Raw genomic sequence first — 27,329 nt, forward strand, 5'->3', positions numbered from 1 at the left:
GGGAAAATTGGAACACACTAAACAAACAACAACACGAATAGTTATCTGTCAAAAAACAAAGATGTTTGGATAAACCACTTCTCAAATCATGTTGGCTCTATGACAAGAAGCAAACAGCAAAAACATATGTATGATCAAATACAAATCATAGAGTCAACTATTAAAGACTACCAGAACTGACTGCATTCTCCAATTACACAGAATAAACCACAGGACAAAATACAAAACCCTCCAACCCAAAAAGGCCTGTGGTGTTGATGGTTTCCTAAAATAAATTATAAAGAATACAGACCACAAATTCCAATTGGCTATACTTAAAATCTTTAACATCCTCCTCAACTCTGGCATCTTCCCTAATATTTGTAACAAGAACTGTTCACCCCACATTTGACCCCAATAACTACCGTGGGATATGAGTCAACATCAACCAAGGGAAAATCCTCTGCATTATCATTTTTTTTTTTTAACCTTTATTTAACTAGGCAAGTCAGTTAAGAACAAATTGTTATTTTCAATGACGGCCTAGGAACAATGGGTTAACTGCCTTGTTTAGGGGCAGAACGACTGATTTTTACCTTGTCAGCTTGGGGATTCAATTTTGCAACCTTTTGGTTACTAGTCCAACGCTCTAACCACTAGGCTACCACTAGGCTATTATTAGCAGACTCGTACATTTCCTCAGTGAAAACAAGGTACTGAGCAATTGTCAAATTGGCTTTTTACCAAATTACCATACAACAGCCCACGTATTTACCCTGCACACCCTAATGTACAAACAAAGAAACCAAAACAAAGGCAAAGTCTTCTCATGCTTTGTTGATTTCAAAAAAGCTTTTGACTCTATTTGGCATGGAAATCAAATTGATAGAAAGCGGTGTTGGGGGAAAAACATACAACATTATAAAATCTATGTACACAAACAGGTATAATTGTGTGCAGTTAAAATTGGAAGAAAAAAAACTTTTATTTCCACGTGGCCATGGGGTGATACAGGGATGCCGTTTGAGTCCCACCCTCTTCAACATATATATCAACGAATTGGCAAAGGCACTAGAACAGTCTGCAGCACCCGGTCTCACCCTACTAGAATCTGAAGCCAAATATCTACTGTTTGCTGATGATCTGGTGCTTCTGTCCCCAACCAAGGAGGGCCTACAGCAGCACCTACATCTTCTGCACAGATTCTGTCAGACCTGGGCCCTGACAGTAAATCTCAGTAAGACAAAAAAATGGTGTTCCAAAAAAGGTCCAGTTGCCAGGACCATAAATACAAATTCCATCTAGACACCATTGCCCCTAGAGCACACAAAAAAATATATACATACCTCGGCCTAAACATCAGCGCCACAGGTAACTTCCACAAAGCTGTGAACTATCTGAGAGACAGGGCAAGAAGGGCCTTCTACGCCATCAAAAGGAACATAAAATTTGACATACCAATTAGGATCTGGCTAAAATACTTGAATCAGTTGTAGAACCCATTGCCCTTTAGGGTTGTGAGGTCTGGGGCCTGCTCACCAACCAAGAATTCACAAAATGGGACAAACACCAAATTGAGACTGCGTACAAGATTCGGCAAAAAATATCCTCTGTGTACAACATAAAATAACAAATAGTGCATGCAGAGCAGATTTAGGCCGATACACGCTAATTATCAAAATCCAGAAAAAAAACTGTTAAATTCTACAACCACCTAAAAGGAAGCGATTCCCAAACCTTGCATAACAAAGCCATCACCTACAAAGAGATGAACCTGGAGAAGAGTCCCCTAAGCAAGCTGGTCCTGAGACCAGACCGCTGTGACTGACCCAAAATGAAGGAAAGCTTTGACTATGCCGTAGGCAGACCTGGCTCTCAAGATAAGACAGGCTTTGTTCACACTGCTCACAAAATTAAGTGGAAACTGAGATGCACTTCCTAACCTCCGACCAAATGTATGACCATATGAGAGACAGATATTTTGCTCAGATTACACAGACCCACAAAGAATAAAAAAACGAATCCAATTTTTATAAACTCCCATATCTATTGAGTGAAATACCACAATGTGCCATCAAAGCAGCCAGATTTGTAACATGTTGCCACAAGAAAAGGGCAACCAGTGAAGAACACTGGGGGGGAGGAGAGAGAAACAGAGAGAGTCAGATAGAGTGACAGACAGCTGTGGTATATTGGCCATATATCACAAACCCCCGAGGTGCCTTATTGCTATTATAAACTGGTTACCAGCATAAATAAAACATTTTGTCTAATTTACCATGTCTGTCAGCCAATCAGCATTCAGGGCTCGAACCACCCAGTTTATAATACATTTTGAACCGATAATAATCTAATATTTTAAACATTGTTTCTCTTTCTCTAATGTTTGTTTTGTTGAATTAAATGTAGTTATTTTTTGTCGTTGTTGTTTAGTTGTTTTACTTGCTTTGGCAATGTATATATGTTTCCAACGCCAATAAAGCCCATTTGAATTGAATAGAATAGTGTAGAATGTAGTGAACGTTGAGGCAGTAAAGTGCCATTGTGTTGAAGGATATCAGACATAGCATTGCATAGCAAGGCTTTTGCACACACACATGCACACATACACACACGCAAACACACACACACACACGCACGCACGCACGCAAACACACACACACACACACACACACACACACACACACACACACACTGGGAAAGGAACAGAGTTACGCAGGGAAATGAGTTGGCCCTCAACCCCTTCATTGCATTATAGGTCCCACTTGTAAAAGGACTCCAAGTGCTCAAAGAAACACACTCTTTGAGGTTGTAGAGATGGACGCTACAAGCCCAAACACACACATACATACTAGACATTTAAGCGCTGTGTGGTCAGCCTTATTGTACAAAATGGCTGCTGTGCATAAACCAGGTAGAATGGGTGTGTTCCTGAAAATAGCCAGTGTAATGAAAAAGTAGCCATCTATGGAGGTGCTATGACTTGCCACCCGCAGTTGTTTTTCCAAACAAAATCACATTTGGTGGCATTTGATTTGAGTTAGTAGTCAGGTATTTGACTGTCAGCTGGCGCTTACGGAAAACACAATACTAAACATTGGATGAGGCCAGTTCCCTTTCCCGTCACACACAGGGTTGCAAAACGTCCAGAAATCCTTTTCAGAGGATTTAAGGACTTCCTGTTTATTTCCTCCTGATTCCAGGAATATTCCAACTGGGATTTCTGGGAAACGTGAATTTTGGGAAAGTTTGCTGCAATTTTTGCAACCCTAAACAGGGGAAATATAAACAAAACGCATCGGATAAGACAAGTCCTTCCAATGCTCTGGTGACTGGAGGGCCCTTATTGAAATTTGATTTGAAGTGTCATGACCCACCCTAGATTCATCATCCACAAACCGCCTGCTTACTCATACTTAACAGCGGTCTGAAATAGAACGCTGTTCAGTTCCCATTCCATTTGGCCTTTCTGGGATGTGTGTGGATGTCATTGTTTATTATTAGGCCTCTAAACAGCTTCCTGACATTTTCTATTTCCAGCCATGTTCAAGTTCAACGCAATATTAACCTTCGGATAATGGATCAAGACAAGGAAGGATAAAAGGGCGGTATCTAAAAGGGTCTGACTGGATCCAAGTGCCGCCGCTGTTACTGACACATCAAACCGTCACTCATTCCGAGGTAGCGGATGACGACATCATCCCAGTGAATATTCCAGGAGGTGAAGGTTGCTAGACAGCGGAACACCACAAAGGTAATTAAGATCAGTGACCATAGGGATTACAGGAGGAGTAGTCGCTGATTGATTGTGAGGTAGTCGTGGGAGTAGGAGGGCTGTGACTAGCAGACAGCTGAGATGTTTCAAGATTTAAATGGTGTCTGTGCACTAGGACCTCCTAACGAAGAGAGAAACATAGCACCATTCATATCCACCAGTGTTAGTGCAAGAGAAATGAGTCGTGTGACTCTGCTGATAGAGCAACATACTTTAAATGAACACCAGAAGTAGGAAGAGAGTGAGAGGGAGAGCGAGAAAGAGGGAGAGATAAAAAGAGGGAGAGAAAGAGAGAGACAGAGAGCCCCAGGACAGCAACACAATTAGACCCAACCAAATCATGAGGAAAAAAAAGTTAATTACTTTACACATTGGAAAGAATTAACAATAAAACAGAGCAAACTAGAATGCTATTTGGCCCTAAACAGAGAGTACACAGCTGCAGAATACCTGACCACTGTGACTGACCCAAAATGAAGGAAAGCTTTTACTATGTACACTCAGTGAGCATAGCCTTGCTATTGAGAAACCTGGCTCTCAAGAGTAGACAGGTTATGTGCACACTGCCCACAAAATGAGGTGGAAACAGAGCTGCACTTCCTAACCTCCCGCCAAATGTATGACCATATTAGAGACACATATTTCCCTCAGATTACACAAATCCACAAAGAATTCAAAAACAAACCCAATTTTGATAAACTCTCATATCTACTGGGTGAAATACCATTGTGCCATTACTGCAGCAATATTTGTGACCTGTAACCACAAGAAAAGAGCAACCAGTGAAGAACAAAACCATTGTAAATACAACCCGTATTTATTTTCCCTGTTGTACTTTAACTATTTGCACATCGTTACAACACTTTATATAGACATAATACGACGTATAATATATAATATATATAATATTTGAACTTCTGTGAGTGTAATGTTTACTGTTCATTTTTGTTGTTTATTTAACTTTTGTTTATTATCTATTCCACTTGCTTTGGCAATGTTAACATATGTTTACCATGCCACTCAAGCCATTGAATTGAGAGAGAGATAGAGCGGGGGGTGTGTGTGTGTGTGTGTGTGTGTGTGCGTGCGTGCTAGCACGTGTGTGTGTGTGTGTGTGTGTGTGTGTGTGTGTGTATGTGTGCTCTCAATTTCAAACCTTGTGCATCACATTTTCAGTAATGTTGTATTGGTATTGCACACGACCACAATGTTTTTATTGTAATGAAAAATACATAGTTGTTAAGCTTGAACTGGTGTCTGACTGGTGTTTCTGTCTGCCAACTCTCTGTCTTGTAATAATACAAACGGGGAACAGCTCCACAGTCCAACCTCCACATCAATATAGTAGGCCCTTTCTGGCCAGTATAACTGCATACAGTACGTTCCAACCACGCAGCTTACCTTAGGAACTCCTGGTCGATCCAGCCAGTCTGCATAAATAGCTTCAAGGGTTAGGCCTTGTCTGGAACACAATGGCAGAACATCATTATTATTGTTAATGTAACCACTGTGATTACCTAAGACACGATGATAGAACATCATCCTGGGAAAATAGTTACCGTAATGTCGAAAATGTTTCGGGCAACACCTTCAAATACAGATGTCAGATCTTAATTTGACCCCTACAAAAAAACGCCCATTAATTACAATCCACATAATAATTCAAATGTCCTATTGCTGCAGGATTAGTTTCCTGCTGTGGAAAACTGGCTCAAATTAAGATCCCACATCTGTAGTAGAAAGGGGAAATTCAGGCACAAACCCAACTGCCCACATTCACACACACACACACACACACACACACACACACACACACACACACACACACACACACACACACACACACACACACACACACACACACACACGTATGCATGCATGTGCACACACAAGTTTCCTAAGCCTGTCTCCAGTCTCTTTCAGTCCGTGGTGTTTACAGTCAGACGCAGCAGACACAAATATTGACCGACCCTAACTCTCCCTCCAACTCTCACTTTAATTTAATCAATCTGCTCTGGACACAGGCTACAGCACAGGCAGGGAGAAGACACCGCTCTGAGAGGAGGGAGGGAGAAGGGAGGAGGCTAGAGGAGGGAGGAGGGAGAAGGGAGGAGGGGGGGAGGGAGTGGGGAAGACAGAAAGAGAGTGAGATAAAGGGAGGGACAGATCATTTGTAGTGAGGGAGAGGCAACGCGAGAAAGACTGACTAGAGAGGAGAGAGACGATAAATGAAGGAGGAGAGAAAGCGAGGGAGTGAGATGAGTAGAGAGGAAAGAGATAGCAGAGAGTGAGAAAGCGGTCGTCTTTTCACAGTAAACATTAGTGGATCTGGGTTTAAATTGTCAGTTTATGAATGACTAATATCCACTTACCGCTCCATGTCAGGAAAGGTCTCCAGCAGCATTTGCAAGAAATCCTGAACCAAAACATCAATGATTAATTGCATGTAGTTCAGTGCATGTATTTAACAGTATGTATGTATGTATGTATGTATGTATGTACAGTATGTATGTACAGTATGTATGTATGTATGTATGTATGTCTGTGTGTGTGTGTGTGTGTGTGTATAATGATTAGTTCTCTTAGAATAACTCTGTGCCTGTGAACCTAGGTCACTGCTTTGTGTCTGAACGTGTTTATGAAACATTCATTAATGAATGGGGCCCCGGGGCCTCTACTGCAGGCACCAAGGGCCAGGTGTGGTGGCTTACATACACACACACACGAACACGACCACACATACACACACGTGCACACACACGTGCACACACACGTGCACAAACACACACACAAAAGAACACGTACATGACAAGGTGTGAGTGCTCACAGCCATAAGGTCCTGGCAGGACCAACAACTCTTGACAGGTAAGGCACTCGGATCAACATTTACATAGAGAGAGAGAGTTTCAAACGCTGACTGCTTTATCCCTTTCAATACCACCTCAACCAACACCTTAATGGTTTCGGAGCAGCAGAATGCATGTCTGCATTAACGAGTAACCATTGACTACTTGTGTGAGAGAGTTGACTCCAAGATTTAGGTTAACAGCCTTTCTCTTAGTGGTAGATCAGTTTTCCATGTGAAATGGACTTTGTAATAACACAGTAGCACCTACCTGAGAGAGAATCAGTTGTCCATGGTATTTCTTTATAAAGAGTCTGAAGAAGTGGAGGAAGTATTCAAGTCCTACCTTACTGGCCAGGAACCTGAGGAGGAAGTAGCCCTGGAAGAGAAAAAACACACACAAACCGTATCCATCAGAGCAGGAGGGAACATCAAATACCAAACAAATACAAAACCTAAAGAGATGGGAGACTGACAACTCCAGTATTTGATAAGCTACTGTCACACTGGTCCTACTGCATGTTGTGTTCTTTCTCTGTACCTTGAGGTAGTGGACTTGCATGAAGGTTTTCTCAGGGTTGAGGGCATGTTTGACCAGGGACGACCCAGACTCACTGACCTGGCCTGTACTCTCCATGTTGGGCCTGCACACAGACAGTCAGACAGACAGTCAGACAGGACAGACAGCCAGACATGACAGTCAGTCATACAGGACAGACAGTCAGACAGGAGAGTCAGTCAGACAGGACCGACAGTCAGACAGGACAGACAGTCAGTCAGGACAGTCAGACAGGAGAGTCAGACAGACAGGAGAGTCAGACAGGAGAGTCAGACAGGAGAGTCAGACAGGAGAGTCAGTCAGGACACACAGCCAGACAGGACAGTCAGTGGTACACTACTTGCCCTGCTCCTATTTCTTTCAACAGAAATGACTATGGTATGACCTTTTTGAAATGTAAAGTGGGCTCCTTTTCCAATAGATGAGGAAGTTAAAAGGAATAATCCACCCGTGTAACCTCTCTCATTGGTCCTGTACATTAAACAGGCTGCCATTGTCCTAAAGGCAGGCCACAAATCACATCCAGATTTATAATGGCATTCTATAGTGTTTATACGACCTCACCACGCTACGCTTTGACTTTACTGCCCATGACTCACTGAGCTCTGCCTTCATGAGAACACACACACGCTCACATGCACGCACACAGAAGACACACACACACAAAACAATGAAACACACACACCTCACATGAAAAAAATACTTCAGTTTTCTATAGAATACTACAGTACTTACTATAGAATTCTATAGCAGACTGTAGTATACTGTAGAATACAATACTACACACTGTAGTATCCCTTGATCATGTGTAGTCCTTACTGTAGAATACTATAATAAATCCTATACTACAGTCTGCAAAAACACTTCAGTGCTCATCAATGTACACAAAAGCACTGTTTTTTAAAACTATAGTAATGCTAAAGTATTTCATTTGCATATCCTGCCCCTTTCCCTCCCCCATATACAAATATGTGCCACCCCTAAGTTAGAAACATACATGCCAAGTATAGACCATTAAATTTGATTCCCTACAGGTTATAGAAGGAGCAGAATCTCTGAACTATCCAGTCAGATCCCAGTTCTATACCTCTTACATGTTATAGATGTAGGTTTCCTCAAGGAGAAAGCCAGCACTTCCAGGTCAAAGATAATAAAACAAAAACACTATAGTAAATACTACAGTATTGTCTGCAAAAACACAACAGTAAATACTATAGTATAACACTGTCCACATAAACACTACATTATTTATACAATAGTAAACTGTAAATACTACAGCATACTAAAGTCCGCAAAAACACTACAGTTTAACTATAGTAATACTACAGTATTAACACTATAATAAACTATAGTATTTTTTCATGTGGGAATTCACAAAAGCAATACAACCAACAAAGTGATTCCTGTGCTCTGTCTGACTCAGGATGTGATGATAGTTCCAGTTGAAATGTATTGATGGTTTAGAGAAGATTAACTCGGGCTGCCAATACGGAACCCTTGAAGGATCAGTCTGCTCCCGTCGATACACAGGCAGGGCAGGCGGCCTGGCTAGCTGATCAATACACTCCTCATCACTGGCCCATTCTCTCAGCTCCCTCCAACTGAGGGAGCACGAGGCGCGGCTACAGACAGGGTGAAAGGCGCACACTCACTCACTCACACACTCACACACATTCCTCATGACAACACACTGAAGATCTCTGCACATTGCAAAGAGGTGAAACACACACCCACACACACAGCGCTCGTCATGACAACACTGGGTATCTGTGTAATTGATCTACTGAGGTTGTTTTTCTCCTCTCAGCCATCTGGCCGATTGTTTGTGATTGTTTCCGGTTACACAGGCCTGGTCAGCTACCCGATTTACCCTTCTTCCACCAGCAGCTAATGGAGTATAAACTGCATTAGGGTGAGCGTGATGGGAGGGGATGAGATTGGAGGAGAGGAAATGACAGTAGTGTTTGGTCCGCTCAGAGTGGACCACAGAGGAAAATCATCAGCTTCCTGGAATTCACCGGAAACCTCTTCTTAGTACACTCTGTATGTATGTGTGTGTGTGTATGTGTGCGTGTGTGTGTGTCACTTGAACCTCCTGAGTTCTGTCCTCTCTTGACGTTTCCCTGTGGAGATGGCAGAAGCTGAAGAAATCGATTTCAGATCCAGTACATGACTAGGATCTGCTCAGGACACAGTTAACCGCTAATTGAATAACATCAATGTTACAGAAATTATATTAATCACATCGAACAAAATGACGTCGTTATATGTGATTGCACTACCTGGAAGAATCTCACCCACTTTTTCTCCCCAATGTCGATCTTGTCTCATCGCTGCAAGGGCTCGGGGGGCGAAGGTCGGGTCACGCGTCCTCCGAAACATGACCCGCCAAACCGTGGTTCTTAACAAGCCAAGTAAAGCCCCCCCAGTGAAACCCTCCCCTAACCTGGACGATGCTGGGCCAATTTTGCGCCGGCCTATGGGACTTCCGATCACGGCTGCTTGTGACACAGCCTGGGTCTGTAGTGACGACTCTAGCACTGAGATGCAGTGCCTTAGACCGCTGTGACACAGCCTGGGTCTGTAGTGACGCCTCTAGCACTGAGATGCAGTGCCTTAGACCGCTGTGACACAGCCTGGGTCTGTAGTGACGCCTCTAGCACTGAGATGCAGTGCCTTAGACCGCTGTGACACAGCCTGGGTCTGTAGTGAAGCCTCTAGCACTGAGATGCAGTGCCTTAGACCGCTGTGACACCGCCTGGGTCTGTAGTGTCGCCTCTAGCACTGAGATGCAGTGCCTTAGACCGCTGTGACACCGCCTGGGTCTGTAGTGACGCCTTTAGCACTGAGATGCAGTGCCTTAGACCGCTGTGACACAGCCTGTGTCTGTAGTGACGCCTCTAGCACTGAGATGCAGTGCCTTAGACCGCTGTGACACCGCCTGGGTCTGTAGTGACGCCTCTAGCACTGAGATGCAGTGCCTTTTAGACACAGCCGTCTGTGACACAGCCTGTGTCTGTAGTGACGCCTCTAGCACTGAGATGCAGTGCCTTAGACCGCAGTGTGACACCGCCTGGGTCTGTAGTGACGCCTCTAGCACTGAGATGCAGTGCCTTAGACCGCTGTGACACCGCCTGGGTCTGTAGTGACGCCTCTAGCACTGAGATGCAGTGCCTTAGACCGCTGTGACACCGCCTGGGTCTGTAGTGACGCCTCTAGCACTGAGATGCAGTGCCTTAGACCGCTGTGACACCGCCTGGGTCTGTAGTGACGCCTCTAGCACTGAGATGCAGTACCTTAGACCGCTGTGACACCGCCTGGGTCTGTAGTGACGCCTCTAGCACTGAGATGCAGTGCCTTAGACCGGTGCGCCACTCGGGAGGCCCTTTTATTGATTTTTTAATGAAAAATACTCCAGTCTGAACTTAAACGACTAAAACCAGGTAGAAAGTGTGTAGAAAATATTTTGTAATCATTTAACCTCTGACCTATCACAGTATTTTCAATAAAGAGTTATTAGCAGCGCTATTTAGCGGATTTGGTTGATTTTAGTGAGCTTAACATTCTTCATCAAGAAAATGGGCGAAATTGAATTATTTACCATGAAAAAGGTGCGACTGTTGTTCCCTGGTCATATAATTGGTACATTTACTATCAATATAGCATTAAAAACCGTTTTCCAGATTGCATTTTGACCCCCAAAACATTGTGATGCGAATACTGAGAACCTGGTTCAATTTGGGTCCCGAGGCAAAACCAGTTTGTTCACCAACGTTCTAGCCAGAGCTCTCTTCTATCTCTCATGTCTTCTGATGTGTGAATACTTCTTTCTCTGTGAATACTGATGTGATGTAAAGCAGCTCGTGATCCCCTTTCTCTCTGTCTTTCTGTCCACAGGTGATAAGACTGAACCCCTTTTAGACCAGAGCATATCTACCCAGAGCAGTCTGTGTGTGTGTGTGTGTGTGTGTGTGTGTGTGTGTGTGTGTGTGTGTGTGTGTGTGTGTGTGTGTGTGTGTGTGTGTGTGTGTGTGTGTGTGTGTGTGTGTGAGCGATATAAAACCACAGAGCGAGAGACATATAACAATATCACTATCACTATTATTGCGTAATTACAAACAGTCTAGTATATTTCTGTCTTTGACCATTGTCGCTACATGTTGACTGTGACAATGTAAGTGTTTACTTTCCATGTCAACTAAGTATACTGAATTTAATTTAATTACATTAAAGAGAGGGTGAGAGCGAGAGAGAGAGAAAGCGTACTGTACGTGTGTGTGTGTGTGTGTTAGAAACAGCAACAGATGTGCGTGGAGAGAGAAAGTGTGGACACAGATTCATCATAGACCTGTTAGACAAAGGATTCCCACCCATTACAATGCCTTGGATGGATGGGTGGGAGGGTGAATCTGTTTTTAGTGTGTGTGTGTGCCTTTGTGGGTGTGTGCGTATCAGAGGAAATCAGAGGCTATTACCAGAGTAGACAGCACTTTATGTCACATACACAGGTTTATAGCTCCTTAGGGTATATCCTTACGTCTACAGATTACACAGGTTTCACTGTGGAAACCGGATAAGGTATAAAAACACTAGCAACCACACCGATAAATCAGTAGGAATAATCACCTCTCAGCCTCAAGTCTCTAAATATAACTATTCTGAACGGGACAGATAAACTATGGGGCCCGCCAGTGTTTAAACACCAGTATTTGTATGTGTGTGTGTGTGTGTGTGTGTGTGTGTGTGTGTGTGTGTGTGTGTGTGTGTGTGTGCATGCCATGTAAGTGAATGAACATGTAAGTGAATGAACGTGTAAGTGAATGTGTGCTTGCATGCAAAACTGTGTATGTGTTCAAATGTGGGTTTGAGCAGTGACCGAGTGAACTTGAGCAACAAAACCAGCCTTCAGATGAGTCATCTACTGCTTTGGACAGGGAGTACTGTTTTTGGGTTGTTCCATCTCATCACGCCTTCTAGAATGTTCGGAGCACTGACAACAAAACTATGTGTTATTTATATTATATTCCACCACAATTAATGTCTGGCAAAAAAGCCACATCAGCTTTGTACAGGGAGGAAGTCTAGGGAGTCTGTCACTGGCCTGTAGCCAACACCGCAACAGCCTGACTGACTAGGATCTTCTGACTTTGTGCCCAATGTTATTCCACACATTTACACTGGTAATTTGACTAGAAGAACTCGTAGAGACATGGCTCGCTAAGTCTATGAAACAGACATCGCTAGGCTAGGGTTGTCAAGGGTTAATCGAAGGGGATTACTATTTTGGCCAACTTGGACTGTGTTGCAAATGAGATCGTGTTTGTGGGTTCTTTTTGTTTCTTCACACGCTTTGAGATTTCTACAGGGCGTTTGGGATTCGTTGCTAGTAGCTTTCCAGACATTGCACTCGACAAACGAGTTATCGTGGTCAGAACTAGGGTGCTTTCACAAAACACCTAAGCAATCAGAATGTATGGCTGGTGTGAATTCTGTCAGCAGGATTCCTGAGTTTTTTTATTTTATTCATTTATTTATTTGTGGCGGTAGGTTGCCTAGTGGTTAGAGCATTGGGCCAGTAACCGAAAGGTTGGTGGATCAAATCCCAGGGGTGACAAGGTCAGAATCAGTCGTTCTGCCCCAGAACAAGGCGGTTAACCCACTGTTCCCCGGTAGGCCATCATTGTAAATAAGAATTTGTTCTTAACAGACTTTCCTAGTTAAATAAAGGTTAAATGAAGAAATAATGTATCTTGTCCTGACAGGTGCCAATAAACCTTGCACCAATCATGCCCTCCCCCCTCCGGCACACCCTATGCATGACCACACCTGCTCCACCTGAATTTCAGGAATGCACTGTGATGTTATCTCCACCTCGACACATACACATACAGCTCTACCCACAAGTTATCGTCAATGTTGAAAGAGTATATTGGATGATAACCATTGCCACAGACTCTACAGCTACAAACAAATGGATTTGCATTTACAATTGTGCTGAGAGGCAAACGGTAAGGCACGGATAACAGACCAACCACCAACGAATAGTCAGTCAGATAGACTGACAGGCCAGTTAACCAATGAGAAATGGACCTGAGGATCTGCAGCTGCTCCTCGGAGTTCTGTAGTTCGTCTGAGAGTCTCCTCCACCTCAGCAGAGCCTTGAGTTGAGACTGTTCCTCTGTCTCTTTGCTGGACAACTACACAGAGAGAAAGATGTAAGGGAGGAGGAGGGACAGAGAGTCCAGAGCGAGACAAAGAGAAAGAGAGAACGACAGAGAGGGTGATTATAAACAAGGATACATGTGGAGTAATACCAGTAGTAAGCCAAAGGGAATCCTATTCATTATAGTCCATTATTACCCTATGGGACCTGGTCAAAAGTAGCACTTTATAGGGAATAGGGTGCTACTTGGGATGCAGCCCATGTCAGGGTTTAACTGTTGTCAGGGTTTAACTGTGTGCACTGAGCCAAACTCATGTCATAAAAGTGACATGATTAAAGAGCATAGACAAAAGAAGAACATTTCTGGGTAATTCTAGATGCCGAGGGGAAGACTGTGGGAGGATTGTCACTATACAGGCTTGAAAAACAACTTCGCCCTCCTTTTCTCCTTCTTTCCACTGTCTTTATGATGGGATGAAGAGTTTTACTTTATGTTGGAACCAAACGTTCCATGACAGTAAGTCTAATTTGCACTGGATACAGTTTTGGTTTCAACGTGGCGCTTGTTACAATTTGAAATGTCAAGCTGAGTTTAGTCACTTTACCAAACTACTCTGTATATAGTATATGGCTCTGGATGATACAAATCACGAGAAGAACAACGTTCGGTAATTGTATATGGCGAGGAAAAAAAGTGTGTGTACTTGGAAACAATCCACTTTAGGGCTGTTCCCGGACGAAAGAAAATCTTGGTCGACTGAGAGTCATCTGTATGCATCTATATGCACGGACATTGTCTGATGCTTTAAGCTCTCTGTTTGAGGAAATAATTAAGACATACAAATGACCGGGCCAGGCTCAGACTTGCTGCGCTGTGTAAAAATAAATTGACAGTGAGCAACTGTGAGACTGGCACCCGTTGTCTCTCTCTCTCCTCCCTGCTGCAGCGACCACCACAGATCATCAACAGTGTTTATCGCACTGTCTGTGTTGCTGAAGCTGCAACATAATTACCGCCATTTCTGACCTAAACGTTTTGTTACCGAAATCCCTCATTTGTTTAGGATAAACATTCCCAATAAATGTGTTTATACCGAACTCTGAACACCGTAACACGTGACAGCAAAATAGATGCAGATGACGTGACAAATATACTCAAAACGGGGGAATGTTTACTGGTTGCTCAGGAGGCAAAGGGGAAGTCAGATGTGTAGAAGACATTTGACTAATTGTGGAAAATATTGGAGATCAAGAAACAGAAGGAGCAAGCGCTGTGTGCATATTATGTGTGCCAAACAGGTGCTGTTAGATTATAATATCATTTTTCTGACCATTTGGAACAATGTAGACAACACAAAGTAAATGAAAAGCGTACCAGAGAATCTGTTGTAAAGCCTTTATTTCAGTAAAATACTAAAAACAGTCACATGCATTCAAAAATGCAATTGTCAAAATGGAATGCTTTATTTATTGTTTACGCTAATTATTCATGGGTCGCTTTGTTATTTTATTTTTACAACAAATGCTTGATTGTATTTCAAATCATGAATGACTCTATGCTGTGTGATGACATGAACAAATTAATGATTGATCGATACAGTAGCCTACAGTTGAAGTCGGAAGTTTTACATACACTTAGGTTGGAGTCATTAATTAGGGCTAGGCCCCTTTTATCTCAATTTCCGCCTGAATGACGTGCCCAAAGTAAACTGCCTGATGCTCAGGCCCTGAAGCCAGGATATGCATATAATTGGTACCATTGGAAAGAAGTAAATTTGAAGTTTGTAGAAATGTTAATATGATGTAGGAGAATATAACACAATAGATATGGTAGGAGAAAATACAAAGAAAAACCAACCAGAATATTTTTTGAGAGAGACCATCCTCTTACAATGGTAAGTATAAGGGCATACTGAAAATTAGCTCCCTGGATTCTATTCCTATGGCTTCTACAGGGTGTCAGCAGTCTATGTTCAAGGTTTCAGGCTTGTAACTTCCAAAACGAATAAGAAATATCAGTTTTAGCACGGGGACACAGTCTTGGAAATTAGTGTTTGCGCACGCCATGAAGACAGGACGCACCTGCTAAAATCGGTTTCCTATTGAACATACTTCTTTCCGTAAGAAATATTATAGTTTTGATTACATTTTAGGGTATCCGAGGAGTAATTAGAAATGTATTTTGACTCGTTAAAGGTAGATTTTCAGATTCCTTTCTCTGCATGTTGAAAGAGTGGATTACTCAAATTGATGGCGCCAACTAAACTGGGCGCCATCAACTTTTTGGGATATAAAGAAGAATTTTATCTAACAAAACGACACTACAGGTTATAGCTGGGATCCTTTGGATGACAAACCAGAGGAACATTTTCAAAAAGTAAGTGAATATTTAATCGCTATTAAGTGAATTTATGAAACCTGTGACGGTGGAAAAATATTTTGATGTGGGGCCTCATCCTCAAACAATCGCATGGCATGTTTTTGCTGTAATAGCTACTGTAAATCAGCCAGTGCAGTTAGATTAACAAGAACTTAGTCTTTCAACTTTCTTTTCAAAAAATATAAGGCACTTATATGTAACTAAATGTTTTGCATTGCGCGCCCTCCAGGTTCACCGGACGTTGCCCCGCTAGCGGGACTCTTGTTTTTTTCCCTTTCGTCTTATTTTTTGAATTTTACCTCCTTTTTTCTCCCCAATTTCGTGGTATCCAATTAGTAATCCAGGTAGTAGCTACTATCTTGTCTCATCGCTACAACTCCCGTACGGGCCAGGGAAAGACGAAGGTTGAAAGTCATGCGTCCTCCGATACACAACCCAACCAAGCCGCACTGCTTCTTAACACAGTGCGCATCCAACCCGGAAGCCAGCCGCACCAATGTGTCATAGGAAACACCTTGCACCTGGCAACCTTGGCTAGCGTGCACTGCGCCCGGCCTGCCACAAGAGTCGCTGGTGCGCGATGAGACAAGGATATCCCTACCGGCCAATCCCTCCCTAACCCGGACGACGCTATGCCAATTGTGCGTCGCCCCACGGACCTCCCGGTCGCGGCCGGTTACGACAGAGACTGGGTGCGAACCCAGAGTCTCTGGTGGCGCCCTTAACCACTGCGCCACCCGGGAGGCCGAGACTCTCGTTTTTCAACCACTCCACAAATTTCTTGTTAACAAACTATAGTTTTGGCAAGTCGGTTAGGGCATCTACTTTGTGCATGATAAGTCATTTTTCTAACAATTGTTTACAGACAGATTATTTAACTTATAATTCACTGTATCAAAATTCCCATTCAGAAGTTTACATACACTAAGTTGACTGTGCCTTTAAACAGCTTGGAAAATTCCAGAAGATTATATCATGGCTTTAGAAGCTTCTGGCTAATTGACATCATTTGTGTCAATTGGAGGTGTACCTGTGGATGTATTTCAAGGCCTACCTTCAAACTCAGTGCCTCTTTGCTTGACATCATGGGAAAATCAAAAGAAATCAAGATGTCAGAAAAATAATTGTAGACCTCCACAAGTCTGGTTCATCCTTGGGAGCAATTTCCAAATGCCTGAAGGTACCACGCTCATCTGTACAAACAATAGTACACAAGTATAAACACCATGGGATCACGCAGCCTCCATACCACTCAGGAAGAAGTTTCTGTATCCTAGAGATGAACGTACTTTGGTGCAAAAAGTGACAATCAATCCCAGAACAACAGCAAAGGACCTTGTGAAGATGCTGGAGGAAACAGGTACAAAAGTTTCTATATCCACAGTAAAACGAGTCCTATATCGACATAACCTGAAAGGCAGCTCAGCAAGGAAGAAGCCACTGCTCCAAAACCGCCATAAAAAAGCCAGACTACAGTTTGCAACTGCACATGGTGACAAAGATCGCACTTTTTGGAGAAATGTCTTCTTGTCTGATGAAACAAAAATAGATCTGTTTTGCCATAATGACCATTGTTTTGTTTGGAGGAAAAAGGGGGATGCTTGCAAGTCGAAGAACACCATCCCAACCGTGAAGCACGGGGGTGGCAGCATCATGTTGTCGGGGTGCTTTGCTGCAGGAGGGACTGCTGCTCTTCACAAAATAGATGGCATCATGAGGGGGGTAAATTATGCAGATATATTGAAGCAACATCTCAAGACATCAGTCAGGATGTTAAAGTTTGGTCGCAAATGGGTCTTCCAAACAATGACCCCAAGCATACTTCCAAAGTTGTGGCAAAATGGTTTAAGGACAACAAAGTCAAGGAGTGGCCATCACAAAACCCTGACCTCAATCCTATAGAAAATTTGTGGGCAGAACTGAAAAAGCGTGTGCGAGCAAGGAGGCGTACAAACCAGACTCAGTTACTCTGTCAGGAGGAATGGGCCAATATTCACCCAACTTATTGTGGGACGCTTGTGGACGGCTACCCGAAACGTTTGACCCAAGTTAAACAATTTAAAGGCAATGCTACCAAATACTAATTGAGTGCATGTAAACTTCTGACCCACTGGGAATGTGATGAAAGAAATAAAAGCTGAAATCAATTATTCTCTCTACTATTATTCTGACGTTTCACATTCTTAAAATAAAGTGGTGATCCTAACTGACCTAAGATGGGAATTTTTACTCTGATTAAATGTCAGAAGTTGTGAAGAACTGAGTTTAAATGTATTTGGCTAAGGTGTATGTAAACATCCGACGTCAACTGTGTATAAGTATTGCAATATAGGCCTAATTAAGTGATGGTATTAAGACCAAACAGGATGTGCTCTTAGGCCTACAGCTCGATGGTGGTTATACAAGGCTGCTATACTAAGCCTACTAATGATAACGACGTTACTTATTATTATAATGACAATCATAATACAAATAGCAATAATAACAATAAGGAGATCAAGAAAAACTTATGATAAATATTATTTTTGAGACAATTTAGAACAGTGTAAACAACACTAAATACATTATAAGTTATATCAAAGTGGCTTTTATTACAGCATAGCAAAGATTATCCAACGTGTTATGTTGCGTGAGGCTATTAAACAAATACTCAAACAGGCAACAGAAGCAGGATCTGCCTTATTTCTGGCGATATATATAGATGATTTATAAAGCCAGGCACATTTAACAGTCAGGCTATTGATTATAGACCTAAATAAGTTGAGGTGTCTTCTCTCCTCACCTTCCTTAGACGATTAAGGCAAGGGCTGTTTTCTCGTCTCCTAACGCCGCTGCTACCTCCGATACGCTGGTGGACTTTGCAATTATGCACATAGCAACAAGGAAAAGACGCCAAATCATCAGCACACGGTTGTTTCAGAAACCGCGGACAGCGACCGCTATCCAACGCAGGGGGCAAGATAATTTGTCATAAAAGAATGTTATTTTTATAGGTGTTGCACCATTGTCCTTAACCATATACAATTTCAGCAGCACATGACTTAGTTGATGGACTGTGCCATCCCCACGGCCTCCACAATGGATTAGTCCACTGAGACAGGTGCAAATCAGACAGGTGTCTTGTACTCTATGAATATTTTTGTGTTGTGTTTTGCCACTGCTCGATTACAGAAATCTCGGTCGACCAACAGCCTATCAACCAAACGATGGACCAGCCGACTAAATGGGGTCAGCCCTAATCCACTTCATCCCTTTTCTCTTCTTTCCTCTCTTTTCTTTTTATCCATTGCACCTTTCAAGTGATGCCTTTGAGATTCGGGGCGGCATTTTGCACCAGCAAATGGCAGTGAGCAGAATAACCCGAATACTTCAAATGACTGGAAAAGGCATATTATTCTATGCCAGTTCCAAATATAATAGAATTCCCCTTTATAAACGCACATCTTTGACGAAAGGTTTCAAATGTAATTGTGCTTCGGGCTGTAAGGAGTTTTACGGTATGTTTTGCACAGGTCTGTGCTCTTTTGTGTGACTAAAACGCCAACCTCAAACTCTCAAAGCCTTGTTCCAAGACATCAGTGATCACACACTGTCCGAAGATGCTGTCCAGTATCCTGCTGTGACTCATCTCTCCTCTACATAGGTCTGTATGGTCCAATACACCTGCCGTGCTCTGGCCCAGGTTGGCCCTGAAAGTATGTTAGCAAAGCCCTCACTGATCTGCAGGTTGCCATGGCAGCAAACATAATAACACATAGCTGTCCAACCCATCTGCTTATTGCCCTTTGACTGGCCCTGGGTAGACATTACCCCTAAACACAGATCTAGGATCAGCTCACTTTACCCCAATCATAACCTTAATCATGAGGTGGGGGAAATGCATAAACCTTAGGTCAGTGTGTGTCTGGGAGTAAACTCTGTTTTGACAAGGGACAGCTGATAGTCTAGTACCTGCTGTGCCCGGGCCCAGATGATGTCCTCCAGGTAGGTGGCAAAGCCCTCACTGATCCACTCCTCTGTCCAGTCCCGGGCCCCGATGGCCAGGCCAAACCACGAGTGGGACAGCTCATGGCACAGACGAGACCCACACAGAGACAGGCCCCGCTCTCCTCCAACTCCCTCTCCGTCTCCCTCTCCGTCTCCACACAGAACACTTTGTGACAGGAAAATGATGTGGGGGCTGGGGGGGGGGATTGACGGGGGTGAGAACAGGCAAGAATGAATAAACCTAAATATACATGGTCATGCAGGAAACTAAAAGATAGGTATAAGCACAAACACATCATGTATGTAGAGAGAACAAGGAAAAGCCCACTGAATGCTTGAAAATCCCGAACCTAGCATGCACGTCCGGGCACACACACACACACACCTCCGCTACCCTGGAGAGAGATCAACATTTGGTAGGAACGAACCCAACCTATGATTACAGAGGAGGACATAGCCCTAACGACGCCATGACGACTGTGTGTGTGTGTGTGTGTGTGTCTGTGTATGTTTTCTTGCATATGTGTTTGTATGTGGGAGACATCTCCTCGACTACAGCCTCTCCTTGTCTGTCTCCACCCCTGCTTTATAACCCATAATGGCATTGCAAAAACATGTTTGACAGAGAAACTCCAGTCATCATCCAGTCTGGGTAACCCAAACAGGTTAATTGGTTCGCACTCAAAAATATGTCGCAAAAAGCTTACTCAATTATTCAGTTTTTCATTTTTTTTTTTTACTGCATTAGGGATAGCGTACATAGACGTTTCGGCTTTACAGCCCTCTTCAGAGCGTAGGTACATTTTAATTACATTTAAACCAGCATTTGCCTGTATCATCACTCTACCACCTACCGCGAACCCAAGCACTCTGGTCTGCCTCGGTTTAGGCTTCACATCATTGACCTTATCTTGACTGCATAAGCGAAAACTCTCAGGTCATTGCTGTAAATGAGAATGTGTTCTCAGTCAACTGAATGAGTCAAATAAAAGGTTAGCAGGCAAATAAACAAAAAACTTCAGATCGCAACAACTTTGCTGGAAACGGTGGAGGTCCAATGCTTTTCATTTGATTTTACAGTCGCTTGGAGGCAGTTATACGCCGCGTCCCAAGTGGCACTCGTTTCCCCTTTACAGCGCACTACTTTTGACCAGGGCCCATAGGGCTCTGAGATTTGGGAGGCATTCAGAGGATCCTCCTCTTCACCCCAAGAACACAGTGTGGCGAAGTGGATTAAGTAATGTTTGTCGAGTATGACCCTCAGATAGGTTCAGGCGTACTGTGTTCTGCACTTTAAATACACGTTTATCGTATAGATGATATGAGTGCGCAGATATGTTCACGTTCCGCCAGAGGAATACCTGATGTGACCCTTTAGGTTTGACCATGTGTGTGTGTGTGTGTGTGTGTGTGTGTGAGTTGTACATACTACTATACACTATGCACCATGCAGGTGAAATGGGACACAGCAATGTTTGTTCTGCCAGAGGAATACCTTAAACGTCCCTTTAGGAATAGACAGCTCCGTGTACACACTGCTCAGCAAACTGGATACACGATTATCCACACTATCCACCAATAAGAACCTTTTATCAAAGCTCTGAGCCAATCAGAGTTGAGGAAAGGGAAGAAAAACAGACAGTGGTTTCTATGAAGGCAGCTCCCCTGAATTCCAGCGTAATGCTTAACAAATGTGAGACAGGGTTAGTAGTCCAAACTCTGATTTAGATGACGTTCTACCCTTCAGACCATTATTTGTGGCTGATAAAATAACCCACATTAAGAGAGTTGTCTTTTCCCCCCCAATCAACGGTAAATGTTAGGTTTGACGAGGGCTTGGAAAGTTTCTCTGGTTACACGCGATGACAGTAAAACAAACAGTAAACAGCCGTGGTCATGCTGCAGCACAGCTCCCATTCGTGTCGTGTTCTGTTATCTGACATACATGTGTGTCTACTGTTAGTCCTAGCTTTCCCATACAATCACAAACCAATGTATGGTGGCCCCTTGTAAGGCATTTAGGTAGCAAGTATTTCATAGGTTATTACCGTGTACTGACCGTGTCGCCATGTCATTTCTTAGGTGATGTGTAACATAATATCGACTGCCACTGATATTCAAGCCCGACTAATAATCAATTGAAATAAATGGGTGAATAGAAAGCGTTATTGTGTGCATTTCAATAGAATTCATGCAGGGTTCACAATACACTTACTATAACCATTCTGTCAACACACACACACACACACACACACACACACGCACACGCACACACAGACAAAAGATATAACGACAACAGAATAGCTTCATCTGAGAGTTGTGACATAAATCATGTGACTCCTTTTGAACAGTGAGGTAGAAATGGTCTAATTTGTCATGGCTGACAACCAGGGTCACGGCTGCAAACCTTTCCTGGACCAACTTCTTCCCATCTTAAATAACACCCCTACCCTACCCTGAGGGCCTGAGGCTGGTGTGCGTGAGAGGCAGCCTATTTTTCACACAGAGAACAGCAGAAGAATGGGAGAGGGGTCAGAGAGGTGCAAATGAATAGGCTTCTCTTTCCCTGCTCATATAACAGGGGCCGGCCATCCATTCAGACGCTCTAGAACTCTATACACGTCTACTGTTCACCTGCTGGAAACTCAGAAACAGGACTTAGAAAACCACAGTTCTCCTCAAAACAAACATACCAGTAGACAGATTACAATCGTAATCCCTGGGACACACCTAAATGTTCCATGACCCAGCTATAAAAGGTGTGACCCACCATATGACATTGATCTAGCCCACCTAGAATCAGCAGCATTCCCCATTCTATTTCTGTGCTACGGTTAGGACCATGTGTTCATCCCAAATGACACCCTATTCCCTATATACTACACTACCTTGACCAGAGCCCCAATGGACCTAGGTCAAAAGAAGGGCACTATTTGGGAGCAGGAAAACCTCCCAGTCCTACCTATGTGGTCTATGTTAAACGTGAGTTCTGCTTCAAGGGTTCATAAGGAGGGACTACTTTCTATGATAGGAGAGCAAGCACTCAGAAACACTGAAAGACACCATCCTTATTTTCCTTTCCTTTCCATAACCCAATTATTGAGCAGGCTAAGTGGACTACGTGGGAAATCAGTGTGTGCAGACACAGGGTGGAAAGGATATATCAAAATCTGTCACTGGAGAGGGAGAGAGAAGGATACACAACACACACACACACACACACACACACACACACACACTAGGAACAGTCTTCCTGTTCCTCTAAAAAAAAATATATATTTTCCCAGGGATTATTAACACATTTATCAGATAGGAGACAGGGAATCTATTATACGTGTGGTCTGTGTGTAACAGCACCCACTGTTATTAAGATCCATGTTTAGCATCCTCACAAAAAATGTGAAATACAGCTACACAAGTAGCTGTGTTTTGTTGTTTACCTCGATGGCTAGTAGCTGCAGAGACAGAGGGAAGCAGTAGGACAGCAGCTGCTAAGATGCCTGCTTTATGAGTGTATTTCTGCCCTAATCTTGTTCCCCACAATTGGATAAGCGGGCCTTTTGTTGTTAGTTCCTGCAGTGTATGTGTGTTTGTGTGTGTCCAACAAAGAACGTCTTTCAGGGATGGCGCCTGCACATGCTCTTAGGAGGGAGGTTGAATCCGTCAGAGCGGCGACAAGTAACGTCGTCCCACCAGCGGAGGTGGCATGCAACAACAGCAACTCTCATACCCCCGCGATACACACACACCCTGACTTGTCTGTCAGTGACTGCTAGGACATGTCACCTACTGACTCGAAGGGACCTGCATGGTATTGGATATTAAGTCTAGTTCAATGTGATGCTCTAGTTTGACACTGTGTTGCATCATTTTATTGAACTCTATATCTAATGCTTCGGGACATTTCTGTAGCCCACCAAGTACAGTACCAGTCAAAGGTTTGAACACATCTACTCATTCCAAGGTTTTTTTTTTTTTGCCTTGATGACAGCTTTGCACACTCTTAGCATTCTCTCAACCAGCTTCATGAGGTAGTCACCTGGAATGCATTTCAATTAACAGGTGTGCCTTGTTCAAAGTTAATTTGTGGAATTTCTTTCCTTCTTAATGCGTTTGAGCCAATCAGTTGTCTTGTGACAAGGTAGGGGTGATATACAGAAGATAGCCCTATTTGATAAAAGACCAAGTCTATATTATGGCAAGAACTGCTCGAATAAGAAAAGAGAAACAACAGTCCATCATTACTTTAAGACATGAAGGTCAGACAATCCGGAAAATTTAAAGAACTTTGAAAGTTTCTTCAAGTGCAGTCACAAAAACCATCAAGCGCAACGATGAAACTGGCTCTCATGAGGACCGCCACAGGAAAGGAAGACCCAGAGTTACCTCTGCTGCAGAGAACAAGTTCATTAGAGTTACCATCCTCAGAAATGTCAGCCCAAATAAATACTTGACAGAGTTCAAATAACAGACACTTCTCAACATCAACTGTGTGAATCACAGACCTGAGACTGTGTGAATCAGACCTTCATGGTCGAATTGCTGCAAAGAAACAACTACTATTATTTTTTTTCCTTTATATAACTAGGCAAGTCAGTTAAGAACAAATTATTATTTAAAATGACAGTCTACCCCAGCCAACCCTAACCCAGACGACGCTGGGCCATTTGTGCGCCGCCCTGCAGGACTCCCAATCACGGCCAGTTGTGATACAGCCTGGACTCGAACCAGGGTCTGTAGTGATACCTCTAGCAATGAGATGCAGTGCCTTAGACCGCTGCACCACTCAGGAGCCCTGAGTGGACACCAATAAGAAGAAGATACTTGCTTGGGCCAAGAAACACGAGCAATGGACATTAGACCGGTGGAAATCTGTCCTTTGGTCTGATAAATCGAAATTTGAGATTTTTGGTTCCAAACGCCGTGTCTTCGTGAGATGTATGGTTTCCACCGTGAAGCATGGAGGAGGAGGTGTGATGGTGTGCTGGTGACACTGTCAGTGATTTATTTAGAATTGAAGGCACACTTAACCAGCATAGCACAGCATTCTGCAGCGATACACCATCCCATCTGGTTTGCACTTAGTGGGATTATCACTTTTTTTGTTGTTAAATTTTACCCATTCTTCTCCCCAATTTCGTGGTATCCAATTGTTTTTAGTAGCTATCATCTCGTCTCATCGCTACAACTCCCGTACGGGCTCGGGAGAGACGAAGGTTGAAAATTATGCGTCCTCCGATACACAACCCAACCAAGCCAGCTGCACCAGCTGCACAGCGTGCATCCAACCTGGAAGCCAGCTGCACCAATGTGTCGGAGGAAACACCATGCACCTGGCAACCTTGGTTAGCGCGCACTGCGCCCGGCCTGCCACAGGAGTCGCTAGTGTGCAATGAGACAAGGATATCCCTACCGGCCAAGCCCTCCCTAACCCGGACGACGCTAGGCCAATTGTGCATCGCCCCACGGTAAGGGCTATTTGACCAAGGAGAGTGATGGAGTGCTGCATCAGATGACCTAGCCTCCACAATCACCCAACCTCAACCCAATTGAGATGATTTGGGTTGAGTTGGACCGCAGAGTGTAGGAAAAACAGCCAACAAGTGCTCAGCATATGTGGGAACTCCTTCAAGACTGTTGGAAAAGCATTCCTCGTGAAGCTGGTTGAGAGAATGCCAAGAGTGTGCAAAGCTGTCATCAAGGCAAAGGGTGGTTACTTTGAAGAATATATAATATATTTTGATTTGTTTAACCATTTTTGGTTACTACATGAATCCATATGTGTTATTTCATAGTTTTGATGTCTTCACTATTATTCTACAATGTAGAAAATAGTAAAAATACAGAAAAACCCTTGAATGAGTAAAATAGTGTGTATAGTTATAAAGAATTTCACTGTCAGAAAGCGAGCAGAAGTCCTGATACACTGTTATAAAACAGCCCTGAGTCTTTTTGTCTGTAAACTGTAACTTTATGCCACAGAAGACAACTCTGGCTAAAAGTAAGAGGTGTTCGGGGGAAGATCCAGATTTAGTGCAAAACCAGTGAACGAGTGCTCCTCCATCCATAATTCATCCCTCCATCCTGACCAGAGGCCACTTGCTCCTCAGCAGCAGGACGGCTGGATGCATTATGCATCAGGTCCTATCATGGCTCTGTAATGACATCTCACCACCACCCATTTACAGAGAGAAAGAGAACGAGACAGATACAGAGACGGAGAGAGTGTGTCTGGGTATGGGGGTGTGTGTCACCGACTGAAACTCGGACTGCCCCAAGAGGCTATTTGACTTCCTCTTTCTCCTCCCTGAAGAGTGCCACACACACACGCTCACACACACACACACCAAAGCCACCTTTGAGGTCCCCGGTCTCAATAAGAAAGAACTCAGAGAGCAGAGTGGCACTCACTAATGTTGGCTTGCGGGAAGTGTTGTCTGTTGTTTTTTTTCTCCCTGCTCTGACTCTGTGGGCTTATTTTTCGACACAGGAGACTATTTGACCAATCTCCTACCCTCCGTCCTTTTTTTAACAAGTCTGACTTCAAATGTCTGGCATTCCAGCCTGGCTGACGATCAGTTGTGTGCTGCTGTGCTGTGTTCTGTTCCCAGGCTGGCCCCAGAGGCCCGGCCAAATGCCACTCCATGTAGGGCCACATCACATGCAAGGCTCGCATCACATCCTGAAAATACTTATCACTGCAGATATCAGGCGCCATTACCAATGAGGAGACAGTCACATTCTGTGGTGTTGACCCAGCATATATACACACATACATACACACACACACACACACACACACACACACACACAAAACCAGACAGACATACACACTCAGAGTCAGCCCATCCAACCTCACCCACCCACCCACAGTTGCACACACACTCGGCTGGTTCTAACTGAGCTGGTATGTATCCGTGCTGATGTCCAGAGCAGAGCAATAGGATCCATATGGACTACAGAAAAACAACACACACAGTTGTGTATTACTATACTTGTGGGGACTTTTTTTTTGGCGAACAACAATTGATTCCCATTAAAGAATCCTATTTTCCCTAACCCCTAACATTAACCCCTAACCCTTAATTCTAACCCTAAACCCTAAGCCCTTTTCCTTCTAAAGGCTGTCCAAATGTCTGAACTCTCCTTGATTTACTATTCTTGGATTTCTGGTATAATACAACACACAGACACACACACTATGGAGAACAGTAGAGAAGCCACTCAGACATTGTGTGTTATGTATCAGTGTGACCCGCTTTCTCTGCCTGTTAACTTGATTGCTCCCCATTAGCATTTCAGAGGCCAGCTGCCTTTCAACATACAACAGAATAGACACACACACAGAGAGAGAGAGAGAGAGAGAGAGAGAGAGAGAAAGAGAGAGAGAGAGTCTAGGTTCTGAAGCGAAAGCAGATGTTTATTCAATCCGTTGTGTTGACGGTATGTAAGAGTCCAGTCACGTCCTCATAGGTCTAGAACCACGACGTCACGGCTGAGGGATGTACATTTAGTCGTGTGTCAGAGATGTTGGGAGTAATCAGACAGGAATCTCCTGTCCCACCTCCAGCTGATCAGAATACAGGAAACACCTGACTAGAGCTCTATGGTGTTAGAGAGAACACATGCACACACACACAA

At 43.5% G+C, this 27,329-nt stretch overlaps 1 protein-coding gene across 6 annotated transcripts in view; it reads right to left on the reverse strand.

Moving 5' to 3' along the window:
• LOC112248772 (aminopeptidase O) overlaps window positions 1-19,838 on the reverse strand; it is a 66,459-nt gene extending 46,621 nt beyond the window's left edge. For 4 of the 6 annotated variants that reach the window (XR_006083232.1, XM_024418074.2, XM_042320723.1 and 1 more), the window contains exons 1-5: window positions 8,253-8,270; window positions 7,141-7,243; window positions 6,871-6,978; window positions 6,127-6,170; window positions 5,156-5,216 (exon numbers count right to left, since the gene is read on the reverse strand). Coding sequence is in view for 5 of the 6 variants with exons in the window: in XM_024418074.2 (XP_024273842.1) it covers window positions 5,156-5,216; window positions 6,127-6,170; window positions 6,871-6,978; window positions 7,141-7,243; window positions 8,253-8,254 (318 nt within the window). In the remaining variant the exon portion in view is untranslated. Of the gene's footprint in view, window positions 1-5,155; window positions 5,217-6,126; window positions 6,171-6,870; window positions 6,979-7,140; window positions 7,244-8,252; window positions 8,271-8,547; window positions 8,796-13,248; window positions 13,356-19,652 lie in introns of those variants that run through there. The other 2 variants (XM_042320725.1, XM_042320726.1) reach the window with 2 other exon arrangements.
• Window positions 19,839-27,329: the final 7,491 nt, after the last annotated feature.

Source organism: Oncorhynchus tshawytscha, linkage group LG04, assembly GCF_018296145.1.
Source record: "Oncorhynchus tshawytscha isolate Ot180627B linkage group LG04, Otsh_v2.0, whole genome shotgun sequence".
NCBI lineage: Eukaryota > Metazoa > Chordata > Actinopteri > Salmoniformes > Salmonidae > Oncorhynchus > Oncorhynchus tshawytscha.